Here is a 27624-nt window from a genome sequence, read left to right on the forward strand (position 1 = left end):
TATATATATATATATATATATATATATATATATATATATATATAAAACTGTGTGTGTGTGTGTGTGTGTGTAAGCACCCGGGGAGCAATTAGGGAAGAAATGTCTTGCTCAGGGACACCCCGAAATGTGGGCATGGAGAGAATTCAAAGAAATTCCAAAGAATTCCTGCTTGTAGTTTGTCACAAGCCAAGTATAAACACATGTGGAAGAAGCTTCTTTGGTTAGATCAAACAAAAACTAAACTTTTTGGGCCTAATTTCAAAATGCTGTGTGGCCGAAAACTTTCCATCCATCCATCCATCCATCCATCCATCCATTATCTTCCGCTTTTTCCGAAGTCAGGTAGTGGGGGCTGGAGCTTGAGCAAGGAGGTCCATACATCTCTTTCCACAGCCAACTCTTCCAGCTCTTCTGAGATGATTCCAAGGTGTTCTCAGGCCAACCGAGGGACATAGTTTCTCCAGCGTGTCCTGGGTCTTCCCCGGAATCTACTCCCAGTCAGACATACCCAAAGCACCACCCTAGGAAGGTGCACAGGGCGCATTCTTACCAGATGCTTGAACCACCTCAACTGGCTCCTCTCAATGTGGAAGAGTAGTGGTTCTACTCCAAGTCTTTCCCAAATAACTGAACTTCTCACCCTATCTCTAAGGGAGAGTCCAGCTACCCTGCAAACGAAACTCATTTCAACCACCTCTATCCGTGATCTCATTCTTTTGGTCACTACCCAGAGCTCGTGAACTTAGATGAGGGTAGGAGCGTAGACTGACGGGTGAACAGAGAGCTTTGCCATACAGCTCAGTGCCACAACAGACTGGTACAGAGTCTGCAATACTGCAGATGCTGCACCAATCTGTCTGTCAATCTCATGCTCCATTCTTCCCTCACTTGTGAACTCCTCCACTTGAGGCAGAACCTCACCCTCAACCTGAAGCGAGCAATCCACTCTTTTCTGGTGGAGGACCATGGCCTTAGATTTGGAGATGTTGATTCTCATCCCAGGCACTTCACACTCAGCTTCAAACCACTCCTATGAGAGCTGAAGATCATTGCATGATGACACCAACAGGACCGCATCATCTGCAAAGAGCAGAGATGGAATCCTGAGGCTACTGAACTGGAATCCCTCCACCCTCTGTCCATAAAAGTTTTGAACTGAATTTCTCTTCAGAGTCAACCGAGAGTCTTTATCCAAGATCTCACCAAACTCCTCCCATATCTGTGCTTTTGCCTCAGCAACAGCCAAGGCTGTGGACCACTTGACCTTCCAGTACTCAGCTGCCTTCAGAGTCCCACCAGCCAACAAGGACCAATAGGACTCCTTCTTCAGCTTGACAGCTTCCCTAACCCGGGGTGTCCACCACCAAATTCAAGGATGGCTACCATGATGATGGTTACCAAGCTCTCAACCTTGACCTCTCTAAGTGGCTTTAAGAATCTGTTGGCTTCCTGGCAAGGACTAATGCAGAAATGTTTCTGTTTTTAGTTTGCTACATTCGCCTTATAATCTAGCTGTTTTTGTTACTTTTTTGCCATCTTATTTGTAAAAAAAAATCTGTATGCCTTTTTATAACTGTCTATTGTTGTTGTTGTTGTCCACTGTTGTCATCATTCTTTGTTGAAATCAGGTCTCTCTTGTAAATGAGTCCTCGAGGCTCAATGTAATTCACCTGTTTAAAAAAAGGTTGAATGATAAGCACCGACAACCTTGCGGCCACAGCTCAAGGCAGCCATTTCAACAATTGAGTCGCGGAGCATGGCCCACTCAAACTCAATGTCTCCCGCCTCAGCTGGGATGCGGTTTAAGCTCTCCCGGAGGTGTGAATTGAAGATCTTTTTGATGGGTTCTTCTGCCAGGCATTCCCAGCAAACCTTCGTTACCCGTTTGGGTCTACCGGGTTTGTCTGGAATCTTCCCCCGCCATCTGATCCAACTCACTACCAGGTGGTGATCCGCTCATGGCTCAGCTCCTCTCGTGTCTAAAACAAACGGCCGCAAATCAGATGACATGACTACAAAGTCAATCTTTGATCTATAACCTAGGGCATTCTGGTATCAAGTGCACTTATGGCTACACTTATGTTCGAACATGGTGTTTGAGATGGGCAAACTATGACTAGCACAGAAGTCCAACAACAGAACACCACTCGAGTTCGGATCAGAGAAGCCGTTCCTCCCACTCACACTCCTCCAGGTCACACTGTCCTTACCCACATGGGCATTAAAGTCCCCCAGCAGAATAAAGTAGTCCACATCTAGCGCACCTTCCGGCACCCCCGCCAAGGACTCCAAGAAGGCCGGATACTCTGAACTGCTGTTTGGCACATAGGCACAAACAACAGTCAGAGCCCATCCCCACACCTGGAGGTGCAGGGAAGCTACCCTCTCATCTACCGGGGAAAACTCCAACGCACAGACACCAACTCGGGGGACAAAGAGTAAACCCACACCAGCTCGGCACTTCCAACCATGGGCAACTCCAGAGAAGAATAAGGTCCAGCCCCTCTCAAGGAGATTGGTTCCAGAGCCCATGCTGTGAAGCTGAAAACTAACATCACCCTAAACACATCACTGTGAAATATGATGGTGGCATCATCATGCTGTTGAGATAGGGTTTTTTTGCTGCAGGGACAGGGAAACTAGTCAGAACTGATGGGAAAATTGATGGCGATTAAAAAACATGCAGGCATTGAAGAAAACGTATAAAAGCTGCAAAAGACCTAAGATTGGTGCAGAGGTTCACCTTTCAGCAGAACAAGCACTAAACATCCAGCCTGAGCTGAAATGGACCAGTCAAAGTGTAGACCTACAGTAAAGCCTACTGAAAATATGTGTCAAGATGTTGTTCACAGATGCTCGTCATCCAATTTCACTGAACTTGAACTATTTTATAATGAAAAATGGGCAAAAATTGTAGTCTCTAGATGTGCAAAGCTGATTGAGACAAATCCCAAACGACTTGTAGCTTGAATTCCAGAAAAAAACGGTTTTACAAAGTCCTGACTTACGGGCACTGAATACTAATGCAACACATGACTGATTAACTATTTACAGGACAGATTTGGGTTGGCAGGCTGCAGTCTGAGAAGTCTTTCAGATGAAAAACGAAACATTTCTCCCAAAAAGAAGCTTGTCCAGATGACATAATTTAAACTTTTGTGTTTTTATCTACCTGGATGATTGAGCTTACAAACCTTTTCTGAACCACTTTGACCATGGTTGTTTTCAGGCTGTTTCTGTGAGTAACAAGTTGGCCATCTGCTGTAAAATAGTTGATCATTATACACAATGATTGATTGTTTTGGATGGATGGTCCCTTTTCGCACGTGTTAAAGCCAGTATCTGGGAATTCAATGGGAGGCTGGCTTAAAACACATCAATGAGGGCCATTTACAGGACAGATTTGGGTTGACAGGCCGCAGACTGATGAAGTCTTTCAAACGAAAGACGAAACGTTTCTCCCTAGAAGAAACTTGTCCACATGACATGATTTAATCTTTTTTGACACTATCACATACATTGTCATAATCCTTTAGCTGCTTAGGGCACTTATTTCCTCATATAATACTATTCACTAATTTTACATACAGGGATGTTGTAAACGCGCCATGGCTGAAATCTCTTAAGCAGCAGTCCCGTCTTTTCTCTCAGCATGGATTTGAAGAAGTTGAGAGAAGCAGCAGCCGCCACAGTCTGTCTGTTTGATGTTGCTATATCATGCCGCTGCAGAGAAGAAGAAAAAAGGCCAAGGAAGTGAATAAAACGAAATCTTTGCATGCTTGTTACTGCTGCCCTTTCTCTTTTTCAATCAACAAATTGCAGCTGACATTTTAGGAAAGTGCACTTGTGTGTTTAGGCCTCCAGCCATCCACAGCAGTAAATGTCCAACTGGTGTCTTCTTCTTGTCCTTTTTTTTTCCATCTGCTCTGGTATCATCTGCATTTGTCAGCAATTTAATGAGTTTTTATTATTTATTTGATTCTGGTCAATTTAATAATCATTGTGTGAAGGTCAGTAAGTATCACATGTCAACAAAACCTGCAAAGTTTAAATATAAACATTTCATCCCCAGAATTTGTAGGGACTGACAACTTGCCCTGCTTGACTGAACTGAAGGCACTAAACAAACCATGAAATTGATGATTATCACTTTTTAAACATTAACTTTTAAAGAGCAGTTTCTCATAACCACTGATTTAAGGGGAAACATGTTTTGTTGTATTAAGGGAGCGCTGAGATTTTAGAAACAGAACCCTTTTAAAGTTTACATGTACCAAGCTTAAATGAATCAAGATTTTAGTTTTGTTTCAGAAAACTAGATACAGTTTTGTTCATAATTTGCAGGTTTCAGCAAGCAAATGTCTGCTGGTCGGTGAACAAGTAAAACAAATAACCTCTGGCAAGAAGGAGATAGAAGAGTTAATTCACAAATTAGTCAGTCAAAGATATGTAAGCATGGGACTTTGAGTGTATTAATCAATTGAATTTTATGAAAGAAAAATGTTTCTTATGACTGGGAATAGTGTCAAACAGTGGAAAGAGCTCTTCAAGGGTGTCCTTAATCTAGTAAACATGTACACATTTGAGGAGGCAGAATCTGAAGACTACGGGGAAGATGAGTCCATTACCATGGCAGAGGTTGTCGAAGTTGACAAAAAGCTTCCCGGTGGCAGGGTGCCAGCAGTGGACAAGATTTATCCTGAGATGCTGAAGACTCTGGATCTTGTGGCGCTGTCATGGTTAGCATGTCTCTTCAATGTCGCATTGAGGACTTGGTCATCTCCTGTGGAGTGGCAGACCAGGTTCTGGGGTCTGCACCATTTTGACAAAAGGGAGAGTGTGTTCCAACTGTTGAAGGATCACACTTCTCAACCTCACTTTAAATGTCTACTCCAGGATGTTCCGAGGGAGGGCCAACCAATTGTTGAAACTCGGAGGATCACTGTGGCTTTCATCCTGGTTGTGGAACTGTGGACTAAATCTTTATCTTTTCAGGGTTGTTAAGGGGGTCATGAGAGTTTAATTCTCTGTCTACATGTGTTTTGTGGGTCTGGAAAAGACTTACAAACTTGTCCCCTCAGGCATTCTGTGGGGGGTGCTTCAGGTCGGGTATGAGTATGAGTATGGGGTACCAGAGACGTTTTTAAGGGCTATCCAGTCCCTGTATAACCAAAGCAAGAGCAGTGTCCACATTCTTTGCACAAAGTTGAGTTCAGAGCAGGTTGGACTCTGCCAGGGCTGTCTCTTGTCTCCAATCCAGTCTATGGTGTTAATAGATTTAATCTCAAGTCACAGTCACAGACAGAAGGGTGTCTGGTTTAGGAACTTTGGGGTCTCATCTCACCTTTTTACAAATGGTGTGGTTTTTAATTTACCCTTTATTTATACAAGTAGTCTCATTGAGCCACGAGAACTCATTTTCAAGAGAGACCTGTTTAGGGAGCAGATGGGGGTTAAGGGCCTTGCTCATGGGCCCAGAGTGGGGCGAATGAGGGTGGAGGCTGGTGTGGGTACTTCACCTACCCCACACACATGTTTGATGTTGTCGGTACCGGGGCTTGAACCGGCTATCTTCCAATCACAGACCCACCTTCTCTGTTGATTTTCAGCATGCACTGGAGTGGTTCACAGCAAAGTGTGAAACAGCTTGGAAGGGAGCCAGCTCCTCTGACTCTGAGGCCATAGTTTTCAAGGTCAAGGTGTCTTTATTGTCATTCACACCACATGTGGTACATGTGGTTGAACGAAAATATGTACACAGGGTCCCAGTCACATCCAACAAAAATACAAATTGTAAAGAAAAACAGTTGTAAGATCTAACCTATGAACTAAGAAATATGCTAAACTAAGAATATACTAAGTACTAATAGTACAAAACAATGAACCAAACAGCAGCACAAACATGAGTCTGTGTGAGCAGATGAGGACAAATGAATACAGCAACATGAAATAAATCAGCAGCATGAGATCAGCAGCATGGATAGTCAGCAGCACATATCAACTATCAAGTGGCATTACAGTGATTTTTTTCAGTGATTTTTTTTTTCACAGTGATTATCCTGGTTAGGGATTCATGAGTCTAACAGCCTCAGGGTAGAAGCTGTTCCTCAGCCTAGTGGTTCTACACTTAATGCTCCTCAACCTTTTGCCTGAGGGGAGTGGGGCAAAAAGTGAGTGTGCTGGGTGAGTGAGGTCCTTCATGATGCAGGTAGCCCTCTTCCTGTATCTGGACGTGTAGATGTCTGTGATGATGTGGAGACTGACTCCGACAGATTTCTGTGCAGCCTTCACCACTCTCTGCAAAGCTTTTCTTTCTGCAGCTGTGCAGCCTCCATGCTACACTTTGATGCTGGAGCACAGGATGCGCTCCACTGCACACCTGTATAAGACAAGTAAGTATCTCTGCAGACAAATATGGAAGGCATATCTGGGGGGCCACATCTGACTGGACGACAAAACAATAGGCGTATCCAGGGGGCCACATTTAATTGAGCGATAGAAAAAAAGGCGTGTCTGGAGGACCACATCTTATTGGACAATAGAAAAATAAGCGTATCTGGGGGGCCACATCTGATTGGACCCAAAAAAAAAAGGCTTGACGATAAAAAACAAGGCGTTTGTGTTAACCACAGGCATATTGTGTCTGAAGACAAGGCGTTATTGGCAGATTGTGTTAACCACAGGCATGTTATGTTTATGGTGTTAACCGGTTCGATATTAGCGGTGTGTCCGGCTCGACATTAGCGGCATCTCCATAACTTCTCTTTCCGCCTCTCGACACAGAACTTCCGGTTACATTTCAAAATAAGAGCAACATAAATGGGTAATGGGGAGGGCTAAATGTTTTTTTTTTTTAATATCTATCAATTATATAAAAAAAAACCTAAATCCATTTTGGTTGTTGAATAATGTGAAAATACTTACAATCAATTCATAAAGAAAGAAAAATAAAGTAACCAAAATAATAATGATACTTAAACTGGCTTTGGGACAAAGGATGTTTCCTTTAACTTGACATTTTCTTGTGCAACCTTAAGCAGTTACTGCAGATGAGTGATTGTCAGTTTCTGTAAGACTTCTGCAACTGGAGCAGATATTTCTGCTTACTGGTTAACTTCCTCAGTGGTCTCACTGGTCTCACATGTTAAGGGTCAGTCCTACTCCATGTTTCAACTCCTTTCATACATCATATCTCATAGAAAATCACTTCTAAAGAGCAAATTTTGTTTTTAGCGTTTGTTTTGGGCCATTATCTTGTTACAGGACTCATGATTTTTAATTGAGACCAGACTTTTTGTCAAATGGGAGCAGGTTTCGCTTCAGATGCTTCATATTTCATTGTACCCAGACCACACTCAAGCCAACCTGTGTCAGGTGCAGCCTACAACCCAAGAACAAAAGAGAATCTTCTTGTGTTTGACAGTAGATATAACGCTGTTTTTTAGAAACCTTCAGTTATAAAAAAGAGCTGACGTAACTTACCTAAAGTGCTAGCAAATACAGCTAGCCAATCAGTATTTGCTCCCTACAAACAGCTATTCTCCAGAAATGCCCACTTTTGGTCTGCAGAGAACCCCTTCTCGTAGAAGGAGGTTAGGACTGAGCTTCCCAGTCCAGTTCGTCTTAGCTGCCTGAGGAAGTAGAGTCTCTGATGTGCTTTCTTGCTCAGGCTGGTGGTGCTGTTTCCCCAGATAGACTGCTCCCTTTTGGTCTGGGATGAGTCTGCCTCAAGCTAAGGAGTTCATGCATCTGGGAGTTTTGTTTGTGAACTAGAACAACTGGCCAAGGTGGAGGAGTAGCTTATATTTTTCAGTCAGGATTATTGATTAATGCCAAACCAGTTATTAGTTATGATTCTTTTGAATCACTGTCCCTTGGATTTTTCATCCAAAATGGAAATCAGGAAAGCCACTTTTACTAGTTGTTATATATTGTCCACCAGGCGCTTACTCTCAGTTTTTGTCTGAATTCTCAGAATTCTTAACTGACTAATTACTAAATACTGATAAAGTCATAATAATGGGTGATACCAATATTCATGTAGATGCTGAAAGTGATAGCTTAAGTATAGTCTTTAATAATTTAATAGAGTCAGTTGGTTTTACCCAAAATGTCTGCACATCTACTCATTCTTATCATCACACCCTTGACTTAGTTCTGACCTATGGCATAGAGATTAAGGACTTGGCAACAGTACCTCAAAATCCTATTCTGTACGACCATTTTTTAATAACCTGTGAGTTTACATTAAATGACTACACAGTCACTGAGAGTAAATTTCATCTCAGCAGGTGCTTATCAGAAAACGCTGTAACCAAATTTAAACGATCTCTTCCATCAATGTTTTCCTCTGTCTTGCAGAGTAATGCATCAGAGAACAGTGATTTAGATCATCTAGTTGATCATCTTACAACTTCAATGCAAACTTCACTTAATAAAATTGCTCCACTGAAAAAGAAAGTAATCGATCAGAGGAAACTGGCTCCTTGGTTCAATTCTGAGTTACATATTTTAAAGCAGGCATCTAGAAACCAGGAGAGAAAATGGCGCTCTACTAATGTTGAAGAATTTTATTTAACTTGGAAAGATAGTCTGCTAAGAAAGCTATGAGAAAGCTCTCCGTAAATCTAGAACTTTATATTATTCATCTTTAATAGATGAGAATAAAAATAACCCTATAACTACAGTAATTAAAAGTCCCCTCTCTGTTGAACCATGTATTCAACAACTATAAGTAGTGATGACTTCATGAGATGTATGTGGATGTTCCTGTAAAGTGCCCTGAGAAAACTTTGTTGTGATTTGGCGCTATATGAAAAAACTGAATAGAATTTATATGAATTGAATTGGGGCAGCACGGTGGCGCAACTGGTAGGGCTGCTGCCTCTCAGCGAGCAGGTCCTTGGTTCAAACCCCGGTCCAGGGGTCTTCTGGGTGGAGTTTGCATGTTCTCTCCGTGCATGTGTGGGTTTTCTCCGGGTGCTCCGGTTTCCTCCCACAGACCAAAAACATGCATGTTAGGCTGATTGGTAACTCTAAATATTGTCCCTAGGTGTGAGTGAGAGAGTGAATGTTTGTTTGTCTCATTTGTCTCTATGTGGCCCTGTGATGGACTTGCGACCTGTCCAGGGTGTACCCCGCCCCTCGCACAGTGATTGCTGGACTATGGGCACCAGCGACCCCCGTGACCCAAAATGGAATAAGCGGGTTAAGATAATGGATGGATGGATGAATTGAATTGAGTTTAACAATGGCAGGAGGGAACATAAGATGGTTCAATAGATTGGGGCCTTGTCTGCAGTAATGAGGGCATTGTTCTGGGTTATTGCAGTGAAGAAAAAGTTGAGCTAAAAGGCAAAGTTCTTTACTGGTCTATCTATGTTCCAATACCTATCTACTGTCTTGATCATGATCAAGATACGAGTGACTGAAATGAGCATAGTTTGTAGGATGGCCAGGTTCAGTCTTAGAGATGAGGTGAGGAGCTTCATTATCCAGGGTGAGCCCAGAGTAGAGCTGCTGCTCCTCCGCAATGAAGGGAGTCATGCAAGGTGGTTCGGGCAGTTGACTGGGATGCATCTGTCTGGAGGTTTTCTGGGCATGTTCCAATGAAAGAGGTGCCTGAGGTAGTCCCAGGACTTAGAATAATCATATTATTTATGGCACAGGGATGCTTTGGTATCACAAGGATAAATCTTGGATGCCTGGGTTTCTTTCCTGTGCCTGTTGCTTTAGCAACTTGATCACATTTAAAGAGAAAGGATGGCTCTTTATTTTCAATGTTTGTCCCAAAGACACATCTGTCCCTATTTCTTTAGTTGAATCAATGAAAAATATCAAAGGAAAGTGTTTGACAGAATTAAGGGTTTTATCTCTAACAAGCTGTTAGCTGAAAACTTGGCAAATTATCAAATTACAGATGACACATCTCTCAAGTTTTAGCATTTTGTTCTCTCTTTCCTAAAGACACAATTTTATTCTTCTGAAACAGATATCATTTTAAGCCTGACTTTTTATTGTCCACTTTGTTCATTACTTTAAACACAAACTGCACAATGTGTTGTGTGTCACCTCAGGTGGTCAGTAGCTCAGGAGCACCACAGGGGACTGTACTCTCATCATTCCTTTTCACTCTGTACACCTCTGATTTCCAATACAAAACAAACTCCTGTCATCTGCAGAAATATTCTGATGACTCTGTAGTGCTCAGGTGTATCAGAGACGGACAAGAAGCTGAGTACAGGGAACTGGTGGACCGCTTTGTGGCATGGTGTGGAAACAATCATCTCATCTTGAATGTGAACAAAACAAAGGAGATGATTGTAGATTTCAGGAGAATCAGGAACAGGTCCAACCCTATTTCCATCATGGGAGAAGAAGTGGAGGTGGTGGAGAAGTATAAATACCTTGGAGTTCACCTGGACAATAGACTGGACTGGAGATGCAACAGTGAAGCATCTACAAGAAGGGACAGAGCAGACTGTACTTCTTGCGGAAGCTGAAGTCCTTCAATGTTTGCAGCAAGATGCTGCATATCTTCTATAAGTCTGTTGTAGAGAGTGCCATCTATTCAGCCATCATCTGCTGGGGGAGCAGCACCAGAGCAAGTGACTTAAAAAGATCAACAAGTTCATAAAGAAGGCTGGCTCAGTTCTGGGGACTCCTCTAGAACCTTTGGAGATGATTATACAAAGAAGGCTTCTTCATAAAATGAAGAACATTATAGACAATCCTCAGCATCCTCTTCATCAGACTGTCATACAACAACAGAGTGTCATACAACAACAGAGTGTCAGAGGCTTCTTTAAATCTGTTGTAGGACAGACGCTACAAGAGATCCTTCCTGCCCACAGCCATCAGCATCTATAACAACTCTTTAATGAAACCAGGATGATGAGTTACCACAACATTTAATTTCCCTCTGGGATTAATAAAGTATTTTTGAATTTAATTGAATATTGTCATGGTCAGGTACAAGGAGTAGACAGAAATAAAGAAAAAAGCAGCCAAAGATGATTTTAAAGATAGTTCCACTGATGTTAGCCCAGTCTGATCCATTTTGACCCTGTTTGTAAAACGTCTCCTCCTGCTACACCTGTTTCCACAAGAGTTCATAGTTAAACACATCTCTGTTTCTTCATAAGAAGTCAATCTGAGCCTGAATGCAGAACTTCAAACTTCTGCCATTTCCTGGTTCCTGCCTAAAGACTTTACCCTCAACATCTGACAGATTCTTTACATTTTCTATCCCTATGAATTATTTCTCATTTTCTTTGAACTGTGTAGGTTTCACTACGTCTCATGCAGTGTTCAACACTAACTTTGTGACATTAATTGTTTCAAATGTTTCACCTGTTCAGGTCCATATTGGTTACCTCCCAAACAAGAGAGTCCTGGGCCTCAGCAAACTGGCCAGGTGAGTCAATTTCATCTAATATGATTGAGTGTGTGTGTGTGTGTGTGTGTGTGTGTGTGTGTGTGTGTGTGTGTGTTTAAGCTGATTAATTAAATGTGTGTGCGTGTGTGTCTGTGTACTAGTGTAGAATCTGATTCCCCTGACCCCAATACCTTCGGGCTTATTGTTCTAACGCAGATACACACACTGTAGGGACAAGAGGTAACCAGTTTACTTATCAAGACAAAAGTGATGTTGGGATGTTGTAAACTGTGACATTCATTAAAATATTTTTAAAATATATTTCTCTCATGTTTAATGTGTAGATGAACAGATGCTCAGATATATTCATCAATTAACACGGATTCCTCATTTTTCTGGACTGAATAAAACGTGCATTGAATTTAAGGAAATGCAAACGTGAGACGTCATTTATATTTGACCCATCAAAATGAATGCGGTCATTTATTTACAGAATCAAAATTTAACATCAAACATTTACATTAATTTGGCAAATTATGAAAATAACAACATAAGCAATCAATCAGGAAAAATCATACGGCCATGATTTTTCCGTTGCTTCACCACAGACATTTATGAAACTGTACAATTATGATCTTTTACCCACACGGATGTGGATGAGCATTTTACACAGACATTTCTAAATATCTGGAAGAATTTCTACTTGATAAAAAGTTTAAAGATGGGAAAGAAGTTTAGAGGGAGTAAAGATGGTATGGGAGGGGAAGTGTTCACCAGAATTGACACTCTCCGTCAGAACCCAGCTCTCCCCGGTACGCTTGGTAGGAAACTTGACTCGTTACCTTTCTGAGGTTATCTCAGCAGATATGGAGCTCCGTTAACGCTACCTGTCCAGCGTCTCCTTAGGATGCTGTGAATCGTCAGAAGTAATGGCGAGTGAAAATGTTATAATCCCATGGAACTCGGAAGAGCTCTGTTGTCATGTCAGGATCATCCCGTCTCTCACAGAACTGGGCTTCTCTCACAGAACTGGTTGAACTGTGTATCCAGCAGAACTCCAACAGCACTCCATCAGAACTGAACAGAACTGTCCCAGAACTGTTCCAGCACCATCCCAGAACTTCTAACAGAACTGTGTAGTTTACAGATCTCGAGCAGAACCGAGTAGACCAGGAAGTACTGACATTTTAAAGAACTGTTTTCCGGTTCACTTTTGGGAGTATTCCCATTGGTCAGAAACAACCAGACGGGGTGTGTTTTGTGACGTAAGAGGTTAGAAGACAGCAAGAATTGTTATGGAAAGATCAGAAATGTTCTCACAGACAGAGAGAGTTTTGTTTTGGCGCGTTTCAGAAACAGGTGCCAAAAACCTCTATATTTACGTCTGAGAGGATTCTAAAAACATGACAGTTCGTTCTAACAACTTGTTTTGCGTTTGACTCCAACCTTGGACCAACTTACACTTGCTCATTCAAAAGCAGAAATCAGAAAAGGCATAATTACTCTGTAACAGCTTTGACATGAGTTCTAACTTTGCGTGAGAAAAAATCATTACACAGTTAATAAAATTGATTAGTTCACTGCAACATCTAAAATGGTTTGAACTAAGACACTTTGATTATCAACATTTGTAAAATAGTAATGATAATAAAACAGAGAGTGTTCTTTTCACTTGAATCTTCAAGAGAGAAAGTCTCAGGATGGGTGAACCTGTATTTCTGGATTCAAATCAATGAAATGACAGTTCCTGTCCCACAAGGTTCTTAAGGTCAAGATTTTTGACCTTAGACTTAGTTTTTGACATGGGCCTAGTCCACTACAAATGTGAGATTAAACAACAACTACAGATAATTTAGGGCCTAGTATTCCTTAAAGAAATGTGTATCGTCCGCTGCCTTTCATGTCGAAGTTACCAGCTGAGATCATGTAATGATGAGAAATGAGCAGTAGTCACTTTGGTCAAACCATGATAGTAACATCATGCAAGATGTACCACAGAGTACATGTATGTGTTGGGAATGACTCAGCTGCTACAACATTAAAGTTTAGCTCAATATCTGAAAGAACTGACTGATTTAAAGCCATTTTTATGTTGGCTGATGTTGATTAGCTGTAGTGGTCATCCTGAGGATAAAGAATAACAAAGAACTTCCTCCTACTTGAACAGCAAACATTCATCTGTAGAAATCCAGTTTTCATTTCATAACTTTCTGACTTTATTTTTGAACACTTCACAGAACATACTTAAATCTAACATTACTCTGTAAAATCTTCTACTCTTAAAAGATGCTATTTTAGTCATACAATCTATGGTGTTCCCTGTCACAGACCAAAGAGGGGAACTTGGAAATACCACCCGTCTGTCCGTCTATCTATCCATGTTGTGAGCATGATCATTTGAAAAGTAGATGAGGTCCAATGTCCACTTTTGTGTGTGGCTTAGGTCGTTTTCACACCAGATAGTCCGGTAGACTCGGTTCGGGACCAGTATTCATGAGCTTTTGTTTACATTTGAGCTGGTGCGTTTGCATTCACACTGCACTGTGCAGTCGAGCCAACCTGTTGAACCAACCTGTTCCCCCGCTCGCCTGTGGGGGCGCTGCACCAAGAACTACTGAAAGAAACGACACAAAAACCTCTGAAGACACGTCTTCTTCTTCTTCTTCTGTAAATAAAAATAAAAACGAAGTGGCATCAAGTTTTAGCAGTTTTAGGAGTTATATTTTGTCATTTTTCAAAAATGGACTCGGCATGAGCAGAAGATGAGACAGAAGACCATGGAGAATATTGTTTTTCACACAAGGCAGCTGACGGCTCCATATAAGATCAGAGAAACGTGTTTGTTTACCCTGCGGAGCGGGGTCCGGTCTGTTTACATTCACATTGTACTCGAACCACGCTGGAATTCGTTTCTACCGGACCGAGACCTAGGTTTTAGCCCGGGCCAGAGTTCGCCTTTTTGTTCCATGACAGAGTTCGATGGCGCGTTCACACCTCCCTAAACGAACCGGCCTTTCTAGGAAAACGAGCTAGAGTTCGATTAAAGCGGACTAAACAGGGCTGGTGTGAATGCACCCTTAGAGTTGCATTCGGGCCTAATAAATCCGGCCCGGACCGAGCCTGTAGTTTTTTGTTTTTCTGAGCTCTACCCAGACCCAGCGGATTACCAGTAATTAGAGGACCGAACCTGAAAAATAAAAAAACAACTTTTTTTTTTAATTGAGCTTTTACTGCTTTTGTAAGCAAATCAATTTGACATGATAGTTTTAAAAACATAATGAAAAGAAGATATAAGATTTATTTTTATTAACAAGTCACCAAATGGATATTAACATACAAAACGAAGAGCCTAAAAAAAATCTCTAAAGATGGACTATTATATAGATGAACAAAAATATTTTTAGAGCAAATTTTTTTTGAAAAATATAGAACAAGGCTATTTTAATTGAATGCACTGCTCGCTTCAGCTTTTGTAGATTCTGTTACTTCCTTCAATGAGAGCAGGTGTGGAGACGCGCGCAGCCGGCAATCAGCTGATTCATCCATCCATCCATTATCTTTACCCGCTTCTTCCTTTTCGGGTAGCGGGGGTTGCTGGTGCCCATGTCCAGCAGTCACTGTGTGAAAGGTGGGGTACACCCTGGACAGATCGCAAGTCCATTTCAACCGGCGAGTCATCGGACGCTCGCGGCCGGTGATCAGGTGTCCATCTGAGCGTAACACAACTTTTTAAAACCTCTTTAAACCGGCCGGTCAGGCCTGCCTCCTCCTCTACAAGTAGATTAACACAATTTTACATTGTGCATTCTTAGTTTTATTTCTGCTGTATGATTCGTAAAACCACATCAAAGCCTGCGACCGGCCCGGCCCACACATTAATCACATTATAACGGCCTGGACCAGCTCTAATCCGGGTTGATCCGGACCGGGGTTTAGGTTTGGGTTAGAATCGACAGCTCTAGTGTGGCTACATCTAGGCATAGGAAAAGATCCTTTCAAAAATTGGATTGCTATGTGAAAATCCAAGATGGCTGTCACATTATCTGTATATATGTTAACATCGTGAGCTTGATAACTTGAAAAAGAAGTAACGTGCCAACTTCCAGTTTGGTGTGTGCCTATATTTGGATCTACAAAAAATCAATTTAAAAAACTGTGTTGCAAATCAACGTCCGAGAGGACCACCACCTTAAATATATATTTTAACCGGCCACTTACATCATTTGAGGAAACTATGCTTTTTAGTTTTTATATTGCTTAAAAATATTGTTTCCTCAAATGCTCATGGGTGGGGTGGCCGAAGATTATTCTATGGGGGCCAAGGCCACTTCTGGACACCCCATGGCCCCACCTTTGCGCCTAATGGTGAAGTTTTAAAAACTGTCTTTCTATTTATACTCAGTATAACTGAATATCTTGGACCAAAAACATTAAGGTTTATTTGCATTCCCTGTTCCCAGAAAAACATTCATCTTGAAAACTAGAAAAACATTCATTCTTCATTTATTATTCATTATTATTAGTCCACCATTCAACAATATTGTTCCCATTCTATCGTTCAGAAAAGGAGAACTGAACAAATAATAAATATGGTAATATATAAACAAAATGTAAGCATTAAAGCCCTGAAGCAGGAAGATCTCAGCTCCAACCTTGTTTCCTGGGAAGTGATTCCCTTCCTGTGTGGTCAGTCCAGGATGTTGTCATGTGCTCGTTTGGTTTTGTGACATTTACTTCGAGATGAGGGAGGTCAAGCTAGTCCAAAGTGCTTTTGCTCCCGGAGAAGAGCAACAGGTTGAAGGGGAAGAGTGGGTCATTTCTACACTGCAGGAAGCACACAAAAAAAAAAAATCAAAAAGCCTCAGTTTGATTGTTAGAGGTTTGTTGTGCCATGACGCTCACAAAGGAGCTGTGTTTATCGTGTTCATGAGGAGCCTGCACACAAACAAGATGTGAAATAAACTAACATTTAAAAACAATGTGGCTGTCACAGACAATAATTCATAAATCCAGTTTCATTTAAACTACATAAACTTCACAAGAAAAATGAAGTTGGGTCTCCCTGCCAAAGTAAAACAGAGAAAAGTCAGTGAAAGTGCTAAACTCCTAACGTACCAGAGTCAGATAAAAATATTAAACTAAGACATTTCTGGAGGACGTTGGTGCAGCTGCTGACCAAAATTCCAACAACTTTGTAAGAATTTAAAATTAAACAGTACCTGTATTTTGATGTATGAATTGTACAAGAAAGGGCAGCACAGTGGTGCAACTGGTAGAGCTGCTGCCTCTCAGCAAGCAGGTCCTTGGTTCAAACCCCGGTCCAGGGGCCTTTCTGGGTGGAGTTTGCATGTTCTCTCCGTGCATGCGTGGGTTTTCTCCGGGTGCTCCGGTTTCCTCCCACAGACCAAAAACATGCGTGTTAGGCTGATTGGTAACTCTAAATTGTCCCTAGGTGTGAGTGAGAGAGTGAATGGTTGTTTGTCTCTATGTGTCCCTGTGATGGACTGGAGACCTGTCCAGGGTGTACCCCGCCCCTCACACAGTAATTGCTGGACATGGGCACCGGCGACCCCATGACCCAAAATGGAAGAAGCGGGTAAAGAAAATGGATGGATGGATGAATTGTACAAAGAAACCAACAAGCAGCTGCAGTGGCTCGTCATGGTCACCATGGTAACCACCAGCATGTGTCTGTCACTCTTTGACAGCAAGGTTAACGGGAGGCAGACAGAAACAGACTAACAATCTGTCGCTTTGGTAAACCTGTAAGGCATGGCTTCACATTTTTGGAACCAGGAGCAGCAGAAGCCTGATAAGTAATGTACTGACATCCATTTGGCATGTGGCTGCAGGTAGGTGTAAAAAAGGTCACTCAACAAACTCGGTTGCCACATCAAAATCAAACATGGCCACCAACATACAGTGAAAAGTTTGTGAACCCTTTATAATTTTCCATGTCTGCTTAAATATGACCTAAAACATCATCAGATGTTCGCACAAGTCCTAAAAGTAGATAAAGAGAACCCAGTTAAACAAATGAGAAAAGATAATAGACTTGGTCATTTATTTACTGAGTAAAATGATCCAATATTAAATATCTGTGAGTGGTAAAAGTATGTGCACCTTTGCTTTCAGTATCTAGTGACTTTGACTTGGCCATTCCAAAACATGAACTTTATTCTCCTTGAACCATTCTTTGGTAGAACCACTTGTGTGCTGAGGGTCATTGTTGCTGCATGACCCACCTTTTCTTCAGATTCAGTTCATGGACAGATGTTCTGACATTTTCCTTTAGAATTATCTCATATAACTGTAGTGAACTAGGCCTCCGACATCAATCTGTCTCTGAGGACCTTCAGGGGACAGGAACTGTTATTTCATTGATTTGAATCCAGAAATACAAATTATCTCATCAAGAGACTATTGAATTGTATCCTGAATTAATCAGTTGAAAGAACACTCATCTTTTTACATTATCATTACTATTTTACAATATCTTGATAATCAAAAGTGTGTTCAGTTCATACCATTTCTAAATGTTGAAGTGAACCACTCATTTAAATCAACTGTGAAACAGTATTAATGATTTTTAAACCTCATTAGATTTTTGATCATACAGTTAAATGCCTATTTACGAAGTAAGTGTGCATTTAGTCTTCTGTCTGAATGAGGAGTAGTAGTGGATGTTGGTCGAAAGTCAGAGACGAGTTATTAGAACAAAGTGTCTTGTTTTTAAAACTCTCAGACAGTAAATAAGAACTGCTGGCACCTGCTTTGTCTCACCTCTTCATAAACCTTTCTCCGTCTGTACTAACCGTTCTTAAACATTCCTGCTGTCTCCTGACTTCTAGTGACCCCCTGACATCACTAGAACCACACACATGCTGGTTGTTTCAACCAATCAGGAAGTACCACATAACAGGAAGTGGATACCCCTTTAAAAGGCAACACTTCTTGGAACTATTCAGTCTTAGTCTTCACGAGTCTTAGTCTTGCTGGAACTTTCAGTCGGAGATGAGACTCAACTAAGTAGCGGATGGATTTGACCATGTGCCAAAGGTCTCTCCAGTCCAGCGTTGTCACAGCCTGCCTCGGCTGTGACTCAACCCGAGCATTAAAACCTCAACTCCTAAGGAAGGTTATTCAGTTGAACCGAGTACTTCGTCAGGATTTCTGATGACCCCCAGCTACTCTAACAGGGAGCGTACCAATGGACTTATGTTCCGGAGTGGATACATCCTCTGCTAAGGTAACAAAGTCGCTGCATGTCCTTAAGTGTACCGGAGAGCTGAGCTGGATGTCGGAGCAAGAGTGCCATGTTCTGGTTCAACACATAACTCCACATCTTAAACTTCCTCCTTAAATTATTCCTCCTCTCTTAAACTCTCTATTCGCCAGTAAATCCAGCTAGATGCCTTCAGAGATGAATCAGTCTCAATCAGTAATGTTCTGTTGTCTTGTTAGTAAAGCTTGCCAAGTTTATTAATCAGAAACAGATCAGCAAATCAATGTGTACATGTTTTGATGTTAAATTTTGATTCTCTTAAATAAATGACCGCATTTATTCTGATGGGTCAAAGATAAAATGGCGTCTCGTGTCACTGATTAAACACTCCACTCACAAGTTATCTTGGTCACATAACAGAAATTTAACTCGAAAAAGAAAAGAATCCGTTGTAATTAAACAATTAATATTCTTTGTGCTTGAACTAGCTTTAAGAATAATTAATTAGTAGTGAAGTTAACCCTTACATCACTACATAATTCAGAATTCATTCTTCCATCAATGATGGCAAGACGTCCTGGTCCAGATGCAGGAATGCAGAGTTTTCCTGTCTCCAAACAGAACTCTTTTTATTTAAACCATCAAGTTCTATTTTGGTCTCATCCGTCCACAAAACAATCTTCCAACAGTCTTCTGGTTTGTCCACGTGATCTTTAACAAACTGCAGACGAGCAGCCATGTTCTTGTTGGAGAGCAGTGTCTTCTCCTTCAACCTGCCATGAACCATTGTTGTTCAGAGTTCTCCTGATGGTGGACTCATGAACATCAACATTAATGTGAGAGAGACCTTCTGTTGTTAGAAGTTACCCTGGCTCCTTTGTGACCTCACAGACTATTACACAACTTGGAGTGATGCTTGTTGGTCCACCACTCCTGGGGAGGGAAACAATGGTCTTGAACTTCCTCCATTTGACCACAATCTGTCTGATTGTGGATTGCTGGAGTCCAAACTCTTTACAGATGTTTTGTAACATTTTCTAGCCTGATGAGCATCAACAACTCTTTTTCTGAGCTCCTCAGAAATCTCCTTTGTTCCTCCATGATCCACTTCCACAAACATGTTGTGAAGATCAGACTCTCATAGATCCTGTGATGGACTTGCAACCTGAAAGATATAGAGGAAGATGGATGAAGGAAAGATGTATGTTTTGTTGACCAGAATTAGCACGCTTCTTTCAACACCAGCTCAAACCTCCGGTACACTTAGCGCGCGACGACTCGTTACCATCGCAGAAGATGAATCAGCTCCGGCACCGGGTCCATTTCAACGCTACCTTTCCAGCGTCTCCGGTTAAAGCGGCTGGTCATTGTCAGAAGTCGTGTGGTTTACTCCGGTAAACAGACAAGCTTCCTTCGAAATTGTAGGGCGTTACGCCCGGGTGAGTTCACAGCGAGGCGCTGTGACTCCATCAGAGATCCCACTCGGAAGTGGAATACTCCAAGAAGACTCCATGAAAGACCCAAGAAGACTCCGGTCAAAGACTGAAGAGTCGAGAAGACTCAGATCAAAGCCTGAAGAGTCGAGAAGACTGAGTCCGACTGCAGTCCAAGACGGCGGTCAAAAGACTGGTCCAAGAATAGTTCCAGGAAGTGTTGACTATTTAAAGAGGCCTCACTTCTGGTCACTTAGGACTTCCTGATTGGTTGAAACAACCAACAGGGGGTGGTTCTAGTGATGTCAGAGGGTTATTAAAAGTCAAGAGAGGGTGCAAGAATGTTTAGGAACGTTTAGTACAGACAGAGAAATGTTATGGCAAAGTGAGACAAACGCAGTTGCCAGTGGAAGTTATTTACCATCTGCTAGGTTTAAGAACAATACAGTTCATTCTAATAACTTGTTTTCTGACTGTCTATGACTTTCGACCGACATCACTGACTTCTCATTTAGACAGAAGATCAAAATGCATAATTACTTTGTAAATAGACATTTAACTTGATTTCTAATTTAATTAGGTTTAAAAATCATTAATACTGTTTCACAGTTGATTTAAATGAGTGGTTTACTTTCAACATTAGAAATGATATGAACTAAACACACTTTTGATTATCAAGATATTGTAAAATAGTAATGATAATATAAAAAAAGAGTGTTCTTTCAATTGATTAATTCAGGATACAATTAGACAGTCTCTGGATGAGCTAATTTGTATTTCTGGATTCAAATCAATGAAATAACAGTTCCTGTCCCATGAAGGTCTTCAGAGACAGGTTTTGGTCGGAGGCCTAGTTCACTACAGCAGAAATATAGAAAATTATAAAGAGTTTACAATCTTTCAAGCAGCACTGTAGACTGGCTCAAGGAGTTCCAAAAATTTAAACTTTATTCAAAATCAAAAAGCGGTTGTGGCAGCAAAACTTACATCTACTAAAGTCTTTTGCACAAGGAGAACTGAATGTGGCATAAAGTAGTGATGGTAGTATGAAACAAAAGCTTCAAAACATGTTTCCAACCCTGCAGTAAAATTACATCGGAGCACTGCTTCGGAGCCTGTTTTGGTGTGGAAAAAGACACGTGACATGTGACGTCCGAAACACAAACTGTTTCGTTGTCGGAATGAATCGCTTGACTGGTTCGTGGTCCAAACAGCTGATTCCCTGGCACCGCCTCGTCTCGATTCTGACAGGTGACAGGTTGAGACAGTTTTGAATTGAGAGCTCAACACTATGAAACAGCTCTAAAATGTTTGCATTGTGTTGGAGAGTAGGTGTGTTTCTGCTGTTAGTTGAAATTGAGTAATTATAGAGGCAGCCAGGAAAAGAGGTCGTTCTAACATGTGGGAACACTTCATTCTGCTCATGATAAGGTGGTTTTGGCATTTAAATGTCAAAGAAGTAATAGTAATGTTCAGCAGTGAAGATATTATCTAACCCATTTAACTCATGTATTTAATATAATTACAGTAAAATTATCTATGTGATTTTAATAATCATATATCAGTATGGGCTCAAATTAAGTTTTTTATTTACATTAAAGTGCAGGTGCAGTGTTTGGTGTGTTCAACTGAACTGAAGCATCTTGATACCTCCTCTATGATTAGACACTTCAGCTCCAAACATGGAGATGCTAGAGATGTAATTTCATTGACATTTTAAGAATGATCAATCAATCAATCAATCAAACTTTATTTATAGAGCCCTTTCCAGCAGCCAAAAGGTGCACAAAGTGCTGCACAGTACAGAAGTTAAAAACAAACAAGAGTAAAAAATCAGCCAGTTAAAAACAAAAACATTTAAAACATAGCAAGATTGTCAAAGACCTACTAGGTATTAAAGCCTGCCTGAATAAAAATGTTTTAAGATTAGATTTAAAATGCTCCATGTCAGTGATGGAGCGCAAGTCCTGAGGTTGCTGGTTCCAGAGTCTGGGTGCAACAACCGAAAAGGACCGGTCACCCCATCGTTTGTAGTTGGACTTTGGGACAGAGAGTAGAAATGTATTAGATTGTCTCAGTGTTCGCCTATATTCACGGGCAGCTACAAGATTAGTCAAATATAGTGGGGCAAGACCACTGAGAGCTTTAAAAGTGAATAATAACATTTTAAATGTAATTCTAAAATCGACTGGAAGCCAGTGGAGAGAAAATAAAACGGGTGATGTGCTCACGTCTGGAGGTGTTGGTTAAAAGTCGAGCTGCAGCATTTTGGACCAATTGAAGGCGTCTAATGGAGGATTGGGAGATTCCTGCATATAGGGAATTGCAGTAGTCGAGCCTTGAAGTTATAAAAGCATGGATGGTCTTTTCCAAATCAGAACGATTTAAAAAAGGCTTAACTTTGGATAAAAGACGTAACTGATAAAAACAGGCCTTGACTACAGAGGATATTTGTTTATCAAACTTTAAGTCCTTGTCAAACGTCACTCCCAAGTTTTTAACTGTGGATCTGAACTTGGATGTTAGAGCACCAAAGTTACAGGGAGCATCATCACCGAAGAAGATGAACTCTGTCTTTCCTTGATAAAGACTCTGACTCTGCCACAGTTACACAAGCACAATACCATTGCAACATTTTTATTAAATCTCTTCAATGTACATTTATCAATCTTTATTCAAAAACATGTAAGCATGAATACATTTTCAAACCAGACAACATAGAAAGTTGATGAATTTAAAAAACATGTTTTTTACCACAGTAAAGTAGTTTCTTTAACACTAGTCACTGAAGTTCTTGGTGTGTGCCACCAAAAGCATAACACCTAATTTGAAAGCAGCATTGCAAAATGCCACAAGAGCTCAGTGTAACTGAAGCTTCAACAAATGAACCTATTTTTGAAACATTTGGCCCAACTGGTTCAATGCTTCATAAAAGCTTAATTTGCTCATCACTAGCATAAAGACCAACAATGCTGAACTGGTGACGGAGGTGAAGTTGAGTAACTAAAAGGACTGGGGCTGATGAGGGAAGTGGCTGCAGCTGCAACAGGTGAAACAGGGAGCAGGTGTAGAGGGGCGTGGCAGGCTGGCTGGAAAAGTACTGAGTGGGGGCAGGGGGGACACAAGGCCCAGAGGAACAAAAACTGAACTCAAGGAGCCAAAAACAATGAAACAACAGATAACACAAAACTGTCACAAACACATGCACACAAAATCCCTGTGTGAGACTGTATGTACATGCAGCATGTATAAAACGAGTTATTTTTATTGTTGTTGTTTTGTTTGTCTGTTTAAACAGTTATCTAAATGTATCAAAGGACTCAGTTTTGCTTTCTTCTCCTGTTTTCTTTCAGGATTGTTGAGATCTACAGCCGCCGATTACAAGGTACCACTTAAAAAGAAAACCATTTTGTGAGACTGAGACGACATCTTAACCAAAACAAACATTGATGATCTTTTAGAATCATTTTATGGTCTTCAGGTTGGAAACTAAAATAGTGCAGCGACTCTCCCATTTTCTTGAGTTGGTGTTCAAAATGTTAACTTGACCCTTTTTTTGATGTAAGAAGCATCTTATCACTGCCAACAATAAGACATAGGCATGATGTGTTTATTGAGTCAAATGTAACTTTCAGAGTTACAAACTAAACAGTTGATAGTCCAGCTCAGCTCCACTGGTAGCCGCTGAGCCACTGCTCAACCAGCAGTCACCTGTGAAGCTGGGGGGAAAGAGCAAAAAATCTTTTGGAATCATTTCAAACTGTGCTGCATCTTTTCTAGCTGTAAATCATTCAGCGTAGGGTACGAACAATGAATACTGTTGCCCTATTTAGAAGCAATAAGTTATCCACAACTTCATGAACCTAACTGTCCAGTTGGCATCAACCTGGAGCTCATTGTAGATTAGAACCTGACCGATATGGAAATTTAGGCTATCACCAATACTGACACCAGGAGGGGCGGGCGACCGCTAATAACCACTATAATGAATGAAAAGTTTTTAGCTTGTTCACCCCAAAGAATCTAAGTAAACAGCGAGTAGGGCGGGGCTTGTTTATTTAGCACAGCTGTTAGCAACCATGAAGCTAATCAGATCCACACTATGCATAGTTCCACAGTAGGTTTACAAGTGGTGCAATGGTCATTAAAACATTCTTCCTAACGTGCGTTCACATTTTCTATCCTCCACTATTCACCATAAAGTTATCAAGTGTTACATAAATATAAATTAATCAAAGAAACACCCTTCTTTGTTCATTATTTAAACAGTCCGCCGCGTATGGTGAAGGTCTAATCAGTGTTGACCGCAGCGGCATTCTTTTTTTCTTTGCAGAGAAGTAAAGATTTCAGACAAAATGCATTTCATTGAAGATGACAAAGATAACATTAAAACTGATATATATTACCTCTACATTAGATGTATTGTTCTGGATAAAGTTTTACAAGACAATAGCCTACGCTAGGTTATCTAAACTTTAGCTTGCTAACTTGAGAGGCACGTAGCTAATGGCAAGGGGGTTGGAGGATTGAAGCAAATTTATTTTTGAATTGTTTTACAGATCAGTTAAAATAAACTTACTCTGTTCAGCAAATACGCTACACAGTATTTAGTTGCTCCCTGCTTCGGTGGTGCTGAAAGTGAAACTTAAATGAACGGCAATGACTTGAAAGTAGTCTTCATGCGCCCTCTGCTGGATAATTGTATAATTACAGCTGATCCCAGCATTTTAGGAGGGACAGTTAAAAGTGCTTATATCAGCAACTAATGGGACCATTATCACCGATATTGATAGGTCCCCAAACGACTATATTGGCCCAAATTATCGGCTGTACCGATATATCGGTCGGGCTCTATTGTAGATTATTAGTTTTGGCGTAAACAAAAGTCTAGGTTATAACTGGGCTAAATATGGTCTAAAAGTATATCTGTCTATATCTAGATCTGGTTTTCCTCATACAGTAAAATTGCACAAGCATTAAGCAACCTTGATTTTGTTTTCCCATTTTTGTCACGTAATGTTCGCTAGTACAATACTTTATTTACCTTTATTAACCAGGCAAATCCCATTAAGATCACAGCTCTCTTCTGGGCCTGAAGGCAGCCTAATGTGCAGGTTTTTGGATTGTGGGAGGAAACCATGCCACTGTGCTAACCACTAATCAATCAGGCTGCACGGCTTTAGATAGCTAGTTGAACATAATTAGTTTGGGGAAATGGTTAAGTCCTGACAAGATTGATAAGGTAACTAGTCCATGCTCACCCTGCCATTTTATAACAACTCTAATCTTAAAGGTTTCATTGTGGCTGATGCAAACACTTTAATAAACCTTTACACTTTTGTCAGTTTTGTATTAGGCAGCCATTCCTGTAGAAATAATGTAATAAAGCTAGCTGTTGCTTCTATTTGTGTCACATATAACCACAGAATTATTTGTGGATCTATGTGAAACTGACAGTGTTTAAGGTTTTAGCAGAGTGTTTGCAGCTATGAGTGCAGGATTTACTCATACCCGAGTACTTCTTTGCATTTCGAAACTATACACATTCCTCCATCAGTGTCCCTGAGCTGTTGTTTGCGCTGTCTGTTTGTGTTACTGTATTGGACCGTCTGTCTTCTGCATCCACAGTTCAGGAGAGGTTGACCAAACAGATCGCCGTGGCAATCACTGAGGCCCTGCAGCCCACCGGGGTTGGGGTTGTCATTGAGGCGACGTACGTATTCTCACCAAGATGTTTTATTGAACGGAAAAAATAACTTCATTAGACCTGGAAAATAAACCTGCAACATATCCTGATGCATGCTCAATAATCCAGGTAGAAAAATCTAAAAAAGTTAAATCTGGTCCTCTGGACATTCAAAAAAACAAAACAAAGCAAATCAACAAAAAAATGTAGAAACGTTTCGTCTCTCATCCGAGAGACTTCCTCAGTCTGAGGAGCTGTTTTCAGCTCAGTCTCTTAAATAGCACCGTCTCAGGGTGGATCAACCAGTTTTGCTGCTGACAACCAAAACCAGCTGATCACATGCTCAAGAAGGACCATCAGCCTAACAATGGATCATTAGCACACTGATGGCTGTTTACTGTTCACAGAGGGCTGAGTGATACTAGCAATCACAGCATTGTAAGAGGGGGACAGTTGAACCCGGAGGCCTCCACCCCTGTTTAATGATGGACGTTTTTTTTTCCACAAAGATGGCCTCCTTTACTCCTCTCTCAAACCATCGTTCCTCTCTGTCCAGGATGTGAACATCTTCATCCCTGAAAGAGTGACCGCTGGCCTGGAGATGAGTGTAGACCGCAGAGTCCTGGCCTGATGATGTTGATCTTCTGTGCTGGGCCATCCTTTTGGCCAGTGGCTGTTTAGTTTCCCCGATGTAAGACTGATCACAGCCCTCCTGACACTGAACAGCATACACAACATTGCTCTGTTTGTGCCGGGGGACTGGATCTTTGGGATGAACCAGTCTTTGCCGTAATGTATTTTGGGGTTTAAAAGCCACTGGGACGTTATGTTTAGAAAATAAACGTCTCAGTTTCTCTGATACTCCCTCAACATATGGAATGACCGACCACTGGTCTGGGTCTGGGTTCCTCCTTTTCACCTGTTGGCTGACTGGAGTCCTGTTTGGGTTTCTTCTCTGCTTTCAGGAAGGCCCAGTTAGGATATCCACGTTGCTCTAGAGCCTGTCTTGTGTGGGATTTCTCCTTCTGCCTGGCTCCTGAGCTAGTGGGGACGCTGTCTGCTCTGTGGTACAGAGTCCTGATGACTCCTAACTTGTGCTCCAAAGGGTGATGGGAGTCAAACTGCAAATACTGGTCTGGGTGGGTGGGTTTGCGGTACACCTCAGTTTGCAAATGTCCTCTATCAGAGACTGAGACCTCACAGTCCAAGAAAGCCAACCTGTCATTTTTTACATCTTCTCGTGTGAACTTGATGTATTTATCCACAGAGTTGATGTGGTCAGTAAAATGTTGGACTTCCTGAGATTTCATGTCTTGAAATCTCTTGTCTTGATGTCTTGATTTACATGTCTTGAGCATGTGATCAGCTGGTTTTGGTTGTCAGCAGCAAAACTGGTTGATCCACTCTGAGAAGGTGCTATTTAAGAGACTGAGCTGAATACTGAGGAAGTCTCTCGGATGAGACGAAACGTTTCTACATTTTTTTGTTGATTTGCTTTGTTTTGTTTTTTTGAATGTCCAGAGGACCAGATTTAACTTTTTTAGATAAACCTGCAACAACAAAAAAGGTTGAATCATGTCATCTGGACTTCGTTTTTTTGTTAAAAAGAAACGTTTCGCCCCTCATCCAAGAGGCTTTGTCAGTCTGAGGCCTAGCCATCTGGTATTACCCAGAAGCCACTCTGACTCTTGTGTTTCAAGCCTGCCTCAGATACACCTGAAGTCTGGCCTTTTCACTAATGGTTTCAAAAACACAAAGTTTGTTTTCTCAGTCATCCAGGTATATAACAACAAAAAAGGTTAAATCGTGTCATCTGGACTTTGTTTTTTTGTTAAAAAGAAACGTTTCGCCCCTCATCCAAGAGGCTTCGTCAGTCTGAGGCCTAGCCATCTGGTATTACCCA

At 41.2% G+C, this 27624-nt stretch overlaps 1 protein-coding gene across 1 annotated transcript in view; it reads left to right on the plus strand.

Annotated features, from left to right (window-relative positions):
• The window catches only part of gch1 (GTP cyclohydrolase 1), a 47006-nt gene that overhangs the window by 18183 nt on the left and 1199 nt on the right, over positions 1-27624 (plus strand). Inside the window, exons 3-5 of the mRNA XM_037697709.1 lie at positions 11361-11416; positions 23389-23420; positions 25664-25748. Of these exons, the coding sequence (XP_037553637.1) occupies positions 11361-11416; positions 23389-23420; positions 25664-25748 (173 nt within the window). The remainder of the gene's footprint in view (positions 1-11360; positions 11417-23388; positions 23421-25663; positions 25749-27624) is intronic.

The sequence above is a fragment of the Nematolebias whitei genome, chromosome 2 (genome assembly GCF_014905685.2).
Source record: "Nematolebias whitei isolate Nwh7 chromosome 2, NemWhi1, whole genome shotgun sequence".
Lineage (NCBI taxonomy): Eukaryota > Metazoa > Chordata > Actinopteri > Cyprinodontiformes > Rivulidae > Nematolebias > Nematolebias whitei.